This window comes from Ziziphus jujuba, chromosome 2, assembly GCF_031755915.1.
Source record: "Ziziphus jujuba cultivar Dongzao chromosome 2, ASM3175591v1".
Classification (NCBI taxonomy): Eukaryota; Viridiplantae; Streptophyta; class Magnoliopsida; order Rosales; family Rhamnaceae; genus Ziziphus; species Ziziphus jujuba.
The window spans coordinates 14686281-14696370 of NC_083380.1; the positions used below are offsets into that span (position 1 = coordinate 14686281).

General features: G+C 34.7%; 1 protein-coding gene and 1 pseudogene across 1 annotated transcript; one reads left to right on the top strand and one right to left on the bottom strand.

The window, feature by feature from the left end:
* Positions 1 to 2539: 2539 nt before the first annotated feature.
* LOC107418635 (12-oxophytodienoate reductase 3-like) lies at positions 2540 to 4137 on the bottom strand (annotated as a pseudogene).
* A 344-nt stretch (positions 4138 to 4481) lies between these two features.
* Positions 4482 to 7030, top strand: LOC107418636 (loganic acid O-methyltransferase-like). The gene is made up of 3 exons (XM_016027336.3): positions 4482 to 4656; positions 5613 to 6278; positions 6561 to 7030. The coding sequence occupies exons 1-3, from the start codon at positions 4582 to 4584 to the stop codon at positions 6885 to 6887; spliced, it is 1068 nt and encodes a 355-aa protein (XP_015882822.3). The 5' UTR covers positions 4482 to 4581; the 3' UTR covers positions 6888 to 7030.
* The last annotated feature ends 3060 nt before the right edge of the window (positions 7031 to 10090 follow it).

Sequence of the window (10090 nt, forward strand, 5' to 3'; positions counted from 1 at the left end):
AATCCGCATCCCTCTGATGCTCTCTCTACCAATTTCAATTGTTGAGTTCTCCTCCCCACACATGTCTATTGACACTCCCCAACTTTTCTCTGACTCCTGCTTAGCTTTCCAAAATTACATCCGTATCACTAACACTTAGGCTTTGTTTGTTATGATAAAAAAGTAAATGAATAGAAAAAGACGGATGGACAAGTGGAAAGAAGGAAAATTGATCGGTTGTTTGGTTAGGAAGAAAAAGAGAATTGTTCTGGTAGAAAAGAAAAGTAAATAAATAGAAAAGGATGGATGAACAAGTGGAAGGAGAGAAAATAGATTTGCTGTTTGGTTAGGAAGAAGACGAAAAGACTGTATAAAAAATTAAATGACGGGTTTTTCATTCAAAATAATCATATGGAGGAATTATTGGAAGGAAAAACATAGAGTGAATACAAGATATCTAACTTTACTTAAAATTTATTATTTAAAAACAACAATATAATAAAATAAGGTTGGATTTATTAACTTTTAGTAATTTCAGAATAACAATTTAGTTAATTAATTTCATAATTTTATTACTTCTTCCCTTTAAAAGAATAAATAAATTAAATAAAGAAAATTTAAATAAATAAACTCTTGTATAAATGACTATAATCCACCACAATCCTATAAGACAGTATCACAACAATTGGTATCAGTTTTATTTGGTTTTAAGGTAGAAATTTTTTTCACCAATTCATCCAAGGCTCTATTAGAAGTACCACCACCTTTCACGGCATCAAGAGCTAGTTTTCCTAGTTCAAGTGTTCGAGTCCTCTCTTCTTTTTGAGGCATATTTAACTGACTCGGCCAAAATCCTAGATAGATTCCTAGAAATCTGGAATAGTTTCCAACCCTTCACAATCCTAATTGAGCCACACCAAGTTCATCAGCCAACAATTGCTTATATCTTGCAGCAATAGCACCCCGGCAAAGATTGCTTCAAGAGCCGAATTCTATCCAAAAGGACTCAAGTATCATCCAATGCCACGGTGTTTTACGATCGTTTATTGATTACTAATCCATCAGGAATCATACTATACCCGTTTACATCGGCATGTACTCCTTTCATTGGGTTTTTGATTGCCCAAATAAATTGAACACCACTCATCTCCAATGCACCAGATGCATCAGCCAATGCATTCGGTTGGTTCTTTCTCAATGCTATTTGACTTCCAAACCCAACAAATACTACAGATCTATCCATGTGGCACGATTCCAACCACTCGAGCAAGCCTCTTTCGGTTATGGAGCAAGACCCACTTTTCTTAGAATAGCCCAATGGGTTATTTTCAATGGAATTTAAAGGCCCAAGAGCCCAAACTTAGTCATGGCCCAAGGCTTCTCTTTGTCAAAGTGTTAAGAATCAATCCACAGCTAGTCCTTATTATATGTATGTCCATTTTCTAAGAAGTTCCACCATTTAAGCAAACCAAGAGTATTCCAAGGGAGAATCCTATATGTTTGACGCCTGAGATGGCATGCCAAATGGTTTGTCCAATTACTGAACAAGATACTGGAATTATGACTGCTGGGGTAGTTGAAGGATTATGGGATTTAAACCATAGGAGAAGAGGATTATAGAGTCAGCGAAGGCAAATGATATAATTGGGGATAAATTCAGGGGAAGTTCTTGCATATTTTCGATCTCGGTGGGGATGTCGGGGCGAGAAAGGAAGGGGAAGACAAGGGTTTTGACAGAAAAGTGGAGAGAAAGAAGAGGTTGAAGAAGAGGAAGGATTTTGGTTGTGACCAAGATGGTTATGGTTAAACCTCTAGGAGCTAGCTGGTTACTTAGATCTAAGGTTCGTAGCAAATGCTCTGGCTGGGGATACGGTATGACCAGGATGTGTGCCATTTTATTTTTATTTATTTATTTATTTTTGTGTGAGGAGACACATCCTAAATGCTATCTTTTTCTAATTAATATGTTATAGTGATTGGAAATATATCTAATGTAAAATAAGGTCATGATTATTTGAAAGGTTTGTTTTACCAAAATATATGGCTACAATGGTTTTTTATATTCGGAATACATTTGCACGAGCAACACTCCTTGAATTTTTTATTCTGTTTTGAATTTTTATATAAAAATAATCATAACAAACAAAATCAAATAATCATAAAAATCACTACACAATAATATTATAATTATCATTATGGTGTAGTGGTTGTGACAGAGAAGAAGAGAGCATGCGAATAAAGAAATAATCCATTAATATTGACATAATTTAAGTGGGAGTAGTGGTTAAAACATCACTCTCGCAAAAAGCCAAACAATGAGACAAGCAAAAAGAAAATGTAAAACAAGGAACTGAAGCTTCGAAGTCAATTTCACATGAATGCTAGAATTAGCAGATTAGTGGTCAGGAGATTGGATATTTATCGATTGTTGCTAGCAAAATAGCTTAAAAATAAAAACAAAATAACAATAATATTTTCAGTTCTCAAAAAAAAAAAAAAAAAGTATTTACTTATACAACAAACTATACAATGAATACAATCACATTGTATATTTGTGAACTAAATCATATTATTAATATAACCTCTAAACAGAATGCATGTACAAGTGGCATGAATGCTAATCCTCTTATTCTCCATCACTTCCATGGGTGAGAAAAGGGTAATTTGTGTAGCCAACAACAGGATCTTTTGAATAGAAAGTCTCCCTATCATACTTATTCAACGGAGCGTTGAGCTTAAATCGCAAAACCAAATCCGGGTTTGAGATAAAAACACGACATAAGATATCAAATCTGCCTTACCTTCTTCTAAAGATTTCATTCCAAGCTCCCGAGTATAGCCGCCACTAGCAATGAACGTTCCCTCATATGCATTCCTCAATGTCCTCATAAGCTTTGCTTCTTGGTCTTCAATGGTTTTTTCTCTAACACCAGAAGTTTTGAATCTTGGATAGGTCACATGGAGATTACCAAGTTTTGAACCAAGCTTTAGTTGGAGCTTGTTGCCAAACCAAGGCTTAGTGGATCAGAGTCAGTAGCATCGTTGTAAAAAATTGCTGGTGAAATTCTGACACCAACTCTTTCAGCACCAACGGCACCAACTACAGCTTCGACCGCTTGCATTAAAATTTGCAACGGTTTTGGATCGATCCTCCATACTCATCTACGCGGTCGTTAGCACCATCCTTTAAAAATTGGTCAATGAGGTATGCATGTGCGACGTGGATTTCAACACCATCGAAACCTGCTCGAATGGCAATATGGCAGACTGACGATAGTATTCCACAACTTGTGGAATTTCATAGGTCTCCATTGCCCGAGACTTTGAGCATTTAGCATAGGTTCCATTAGGTAGGAGGATATCCCACTTTTCTGAAATGGGTTTTGCTGGTGGAAGATATAGGCAAACCCTCACCGGGTTGATAAACTAAGGACAGTTGAAATAATACTGATCCCTATCAACTAACGACAGTTGAAATACCACTAATTTCAAAAATCTAAACTGATAGAAAGTGAATTTTCATTTCATTTATATTTTTCTCTAATACTCTTTCTCATTTCAAAAATTTAAACTGATAGGATGTGGGTTTTTATTTTATTTATATTTTTCTTTAACATTCCCAAAAATTTAAACTGATGGGAGGTGGATTTTCATTTCATTTATATATTTTTTTTAACATTCTTCATCAAATGTAGGTCCATCTTCTTTGAACTTATCAGGGTTCTTACATTTATTTTTTTATTTTGGATAGAATTGCTGAGTTCTGAACCCATGAACTATTAAATCTCTGATTCTTATACCAAATTGAAATACTACTAATTCTAAAAATTTAAACTAATGAGAAATAGATTTTTATTTTATTTATATTTTTCTCTAATAATGATGATGTACGATGGTAGCACTACCATTTTGAGTGTGTGGTCTTGACCATGGGCAAAACCCATCTGTCAATTCCAAACCAAACAGCAAACACAACCACGTTTGGGAGGTAGTTTTCTATAGTTAGCTTCCTTCCTTTCCTTCATATACACTTGGGTGCCAAACTTTTTTTTTTTTTTTTTGGGTAATTCTGAATAAATTTGTGTTAGCTGCTTGGTTTGGATTTGACAAAGCGATTCGTCCCATGGTCAATCGCGCACATACCCAAGAGAATTTCATTTCTTTCTCGGAAATTTGTGGATACATTTAATTTCCCTCTGTTAATATTGATGTGATAAAAGTAATAATAAATAAAAAAGAAATCTTTTTCTTCTATTAATTATTAATCACTACAAAACATAAATACAGCCACCAAACTGAAATTGTCAGAATATACAGTTCATCAAAGGTTGTCGTATAGTATACATCGCAGGTGGGAGAGTCACAGACAAGCTAAGAAACAGGTGCGTTGTCAAAATAAATTGTGCAGATGTCGACATGCATGCCTACTTCACAAACTTCATGGTTTTCTTCTTCTTTTTTTCTTTTTTTTTTTTTTTTTTTTTTGTTGGTCTCTCTTTCTATCTCTATACATATATAGAGAGACGGAGCCTGGGTTGCTTACTTGTTGATAAAATGAAAGAAACGAAAAACAGATATATCTATAGGTAGTGAAGGAGAAAGATGGCAGAACTGGCCGGATTTGCAGCTAATGGTGGTTCAGGGCTCTACGGCTACAGCAGAAACTCCACCTTCCAGGTAGCACATATATAAGAATTTTATAATGAGGGAGTCCCAATTTTGTTAAATCAGAATGTGTGTAAGTAGCAAGCTATGCTAATGGTTGTCAAATTTTATCTAGGTTTCTAGATTTAAATTTAGATTACAACTGATAATGCATCTTAAAAATAAGCATTTTTTTGGCGTCTAAACAAGCATCTATTATTGAACTAAATGTAGATCCTTTATAAAAGTCGGACTCTATGTATACATATTGGCATATACATATCATATGTACATGTTAATATAATAATATTAAAGTAAAGGGTTAGTTATACTCTACTACCTCTGTTTTGGAAAAGTTGCATGTTTGACCTTTCAGTTTAAAATGTACAAATTTAGACCCTCTGTTACAATTGTTTTTACTTTTGTACTTTAGTTATACCTCTGTCACTACAGTTTTTATTTGGTTATTTATTTATGATCGGTTTATTAGTCTTTCAAATATCTATTCAAATTGTCACGTGTATTTTTTCACCTCTATGATCACAAAATTAGTTCTCACATTATTAATCAATTTACATCTGTTAGACTAATCTAGCTAATTATGAAATGAAATTAACTTAATTGGTAAGTCATTCATACTCATACTCATACTTATTTAAAACATTGTGGATTTGAAATATTAGATAGAGAGGTTGTGAGTTTGAAATATTAGATGGAGGAAATTATTATAAATGATTTTAAAAATAAAAAAAATCTAATCTAGCCAATCATACAATTTGTTGGTCGTATTTGTTCGATTAGAATGAAGTAAAGTACGCAATTTTTGGTCGTGTTTGTTCAATTAGAACGAAGTAAAGTGGAATTAAACTCTTTAGAAGTTAAATAATTTTTTTCTTTAAAAAAAAAAGAAAAAAAAAAAGAGAAGTTTCTACATATGTAAGTTATACGAACAAGTCACTATATAATCCAACATTGTATGGTCTCTGTAGAGAAAAGCTATAGAGGGTGCTAAAGAACTAATAGACAAGGCAATTGCTGAGAAACTTGAAATCAACGACTTTTCTTCTACAAAAGCCTTTCAAGTAGCTGATTTGGGTTGCTCAGTTGGACCAAACACATTCTTGGCAGTGCAAAACATTATTGATGCTATAGAGCTCAAGTATAAAAAATGCCAAGGACAAAGCAGTAGTTTACAACTTCCTGAGTTCCAAGTCTTCTTCAATGATCAAATCTCCAATGATTTCAACCAGCTCTTCACATCTCTTCCTCCAGAAAGAAGATACTATGCAATGGGCATGCCCGGTTCATTCCACGGTCGCTTATTTCCCAATGGTTCTCTACATTTTGTTCATTCTTCATTTTCTCTCCAAATCCTCTCTAGAGTGCCAAATGAGGTGGTGGACAAGAGCTCTCCTGCTTGGAACAAAGGGAGAATTCACTATACAAATTCTTCGGATGAGGTTTTCAGAGCTTATGAAGCCCAATATGAGAAGGACATGGAGAGGTTTCTAAATGCAAGAGCACAAGAGATTGTTCATGGAGGACTCATGGCCCTTATTCTTCCATGTTGCCCTAATGGAAAGTCTCATTCTGAAGCTTTTGTGAACATGACAATAGATCTTTTGGGATCTAGCCTAGTTGACATGGCCCGAAAGGTAACTAAATGCCACCCTATTTTTAAGCAGCATGGATTCTTGAAATCTAAATGTTCTCAAAACACAACACTACACAAATCTAATTATAAGGCTGGTTCGTTTGGGATGCTAGACTGGAAAGTATGGAGTGGACTATTTATAGTTAAAATAATATCTTGTTAAACTTGTTACAAAAGTAGGATGTAAAGTTTACAAATCATATCAAAGATATATAGGAGTAACGTTCATTTGATTTACATGTATATTCTATATGATGTTGTACTCTGTTTCCTGAGACTGCAGGGCATGATAAGTGAAGAAAAAGTTGACTCCTTTAACATACCAACTTTCAATGCATCGCTTAGTCAAGTGGAAGCAATCGTGAAACGAAATGGATGTTTTAGAATAGAAATATTAAAGAGCCTCCCTCAAGAGAAGCCGCAACCAAAAGTGTTATCATCTACCATGAGAGCTTGCATGGAGGGAATGATAAAGCAGCATTTTGGATATGAGATTCTAGACGAGCTGTTTGATTTATTAAGCAAGAAATTTGAAGAATCATTCTCTAGCTCTGAGCCAGAGATAGAAATCTCTCTATTTGTTTTACTCAAACGCAAATATAACAAGTGATTATATATATATATATATATATTTTTTTTAATTTTGGCTAAAAAACAAGTTATTACAAAATTATATCTGGTTTTTATGGGAATCACTATGTAGTTTATATTTAGTTTATTGCAATGTTCATTTCTTTCTGGGAATTTGAATTATATATTGAGTCCCTATTTTGTGAGGGAATGCTAATTTAATTAAATCCAGAATACGTAAGTGGTAAATCTCACAATCCTAATTTTAATTAAATTCAGAATACTTATGTTGTAAATGCAACCCTAATATTAATTAAATTCAAAATACTTATATTGTAAATACTTATTGCTTGGATATTGCATTATTAGTTATTATTTAGTTTTAAATATTTAGAAATTTGTGGTAACCATTACTGGCAACATAAGAATTCCTAATCTAATAAAATCATATCTTCTCTAGCTAAAGAAGTCTTGTCTATACATATACAGTTTTGTTTGTTAGGAACATAATAAAACCTTGATAATGAATATTCGATAAATTAATAGTTTTACCAAATAAAAAATATATATTCCGTCCCAACTTGGGCTAGTATTTAAATGAATAAATTTGCTAAATACAAAAGATAATAATTTAAAAAAAAAATCATGTAGGACCCATTGAATATATAATTTAATATTTGATTAAACTTGTAAAAATAAATAAATAATATATATAAACATTTACCATACATAATAAGAAAATTTTACTTAATAGCTTCCATGTTTTTTCAATTTAATTTTTTTTTCCAAAATATGCATCAATAGTTGTTTTTTGCTTTTATCAAGATGTATGAGAAAAGGAAATAAGATTTGAAATAGAAATTGATTGTCAGGATCCGTCCAAAATTTTTCACCGAAACCCTAGATAAACCCTGATCACAGGGAAACTGTAACACCCCGTCCCGAACCATGTTGGAATTTTTGCACGTTGACCGAGGTTGACTGTTGACTTTGACCGTTGACCAGGGGTCAAAAGTTGACTTTTTGTTCCGGTTGGAATTCTAGGTTGACTGAGGTACCGTTACGAAGTATACGTTGGCATGAGCTCGAAAACTAGTAGCACGTTGAAAACAGAGCTACGGTTTGAAAGTTATGGGCAAAACAAGTTGAGGTCCAAACTGTCCAAGGGGTGCCGGAGTTGACTTTTTATTCATGCAAGGTTGAGCTTTGACTCATGCATGGTTGTGAAGTGCTCGTCGATACGAGTCCGTAGACTAGCAGCACGTCCGATTTGGACATGTGATTTGAAGGTTGTGGACCTGTAGAGTTTTTTCAAACACTGTATTATTTTAATATTATTTTTAAACGCGTAACGATGTGCCACGTGTGACTTAATGAAGGTGACCATGTGTCACCATGTTGAGAAGTCACATGTCAACCATGTGTAATATCAAATTATTTTTATTATTATTTTAAATAATAATATTTTTTATTTAATTATTTAATTATTTTTATTTTCCTTTTTCTTTTTCTTTTTCTTTTCCTTTTCTTTTCTTTTTTCTTTTTCTTTTTCTTTTCTTTTCCCCACGTGGGAAAACACCCTTCCCTCTCTTTTCCTTTCCTTCCCTTCTTCTTCCCCGAGCCCGACAGAGACAAAACGCAGACTTTTTCTCTCTCTTTCTCTCTCATTTGACTCTCTCTTTGACCAACCGCTTGGTTGGATTTCAGTCGCCGGAATGCCACACGCGCCTGCCACCGGTGTAGCCCATCTCCTCGCGACCTCGACCTTCAAATTTCCCGGCCAGTCGCCGCTGGACGCGCCCAGATCAGGCCGGTGAAGCCGGCGGCGGCCAGTTATGTTTTTCCAGCGATTCTCGCCGTTTCTGACCAACCCAGCCCGACATATACCTCTATCCCACCATTTTCGACCCCTCTGAGTCCATTTCTGGGGTTAGATTTCCCAAAATCCCCACCGTTTGAGAGATCCCTCAAGTTTAAATCCGACCGAAGCTTTCCGGCCAAATTCCGGCCACCTCCGGCGGAATTGGGGTCGATGGAGACCGGATTTGTAATCCTCGTCGCTCAAGCTTCAATTCGGTATATTATTCACCTATTTTGGATAACGTTTGTGTTTGACCCCCCGGGTACCGGGTATTATTTACCCGATTAAAATATTAATTTATTTGACTATGTGTGAATTGTATTCTAGGAGCACCGGTGAGTCGTGGAATTGATCCCATGGTGGATCATGGTTGAATTGCGTGCTCCAGGTGAGTGACCCACCTTTGAAAATGTTTTTGGGGTAATTAATTGTATTTATGTGGTATTAAATTGATATCTGTAATTGATGCTCATGTGGTGTACTTTAAATAATCGGGAAAAATATTATTTTATATATATTTACCCGTTGGTGCTAAATGGAATTTTTGGGGTCATTAGAAATTTCCGATTATTATTTCATTGTGATTAAATGGTATTTGTTACACATGAGCAAGTATTTTCAGTAATTGATTGTGCTAGATTTTATATCATTTTTGGGCAATTAATTATGTTTAATTGGTATTTAAATTATGCTCATGTGGTACAATTTGGTTATGATTTTATTGTGGTTTAATTTATTTATTATGCATGAGCAAAGTATATTTCGGTAATAATCGTACGTGGTTTTAAGTATTATTTTCGGGCATAATTGGGTTAAATATTTTATGAAAATATTTGTTTAAATTTTATAAATTATGCCCGTGGTATTTTTATGGTTGCATCTCGTATTTCGAGAAAGTTGTGGTTTGTTTGTTATCGATGGTTCGTACCGATTTGTTAAATAAAAATATGTGGGATGGTAAGTGTGAGAATTTAATGTATTTCCCACGGTAATTTTGGAAAACGGTACGGTTGGTTTAATAATTATTTTAGACGCATTCACACAGTATTGGTGTTCTGGTATATGTATATGTGGTTCAGCGCGCAAGTATTATTATTTCACCCGTGAGTTGCCATTGGACCGTGGGCAGGCAAGTTTGTTATCACGCACAGCCGCCCCCCTCCTTGGCCGGGATGATGGTTTCAGCAGTGGTACTGTCGAGACGCCGAAGTGCCGTTTGCAAGTTTCTCTCTTTAACCCCCCCGCCAGTCGGTGCTCAGGACGCTGGGTATCGGAGGGCATCACTGGTATATGGTGTGGTGCGTCAAGTCAGGTGTAATTGTCAAGTGTAATTTTCAAATAAAGTTTCAAACCCCAAAGAGTACAAAATTATTTATTATAAA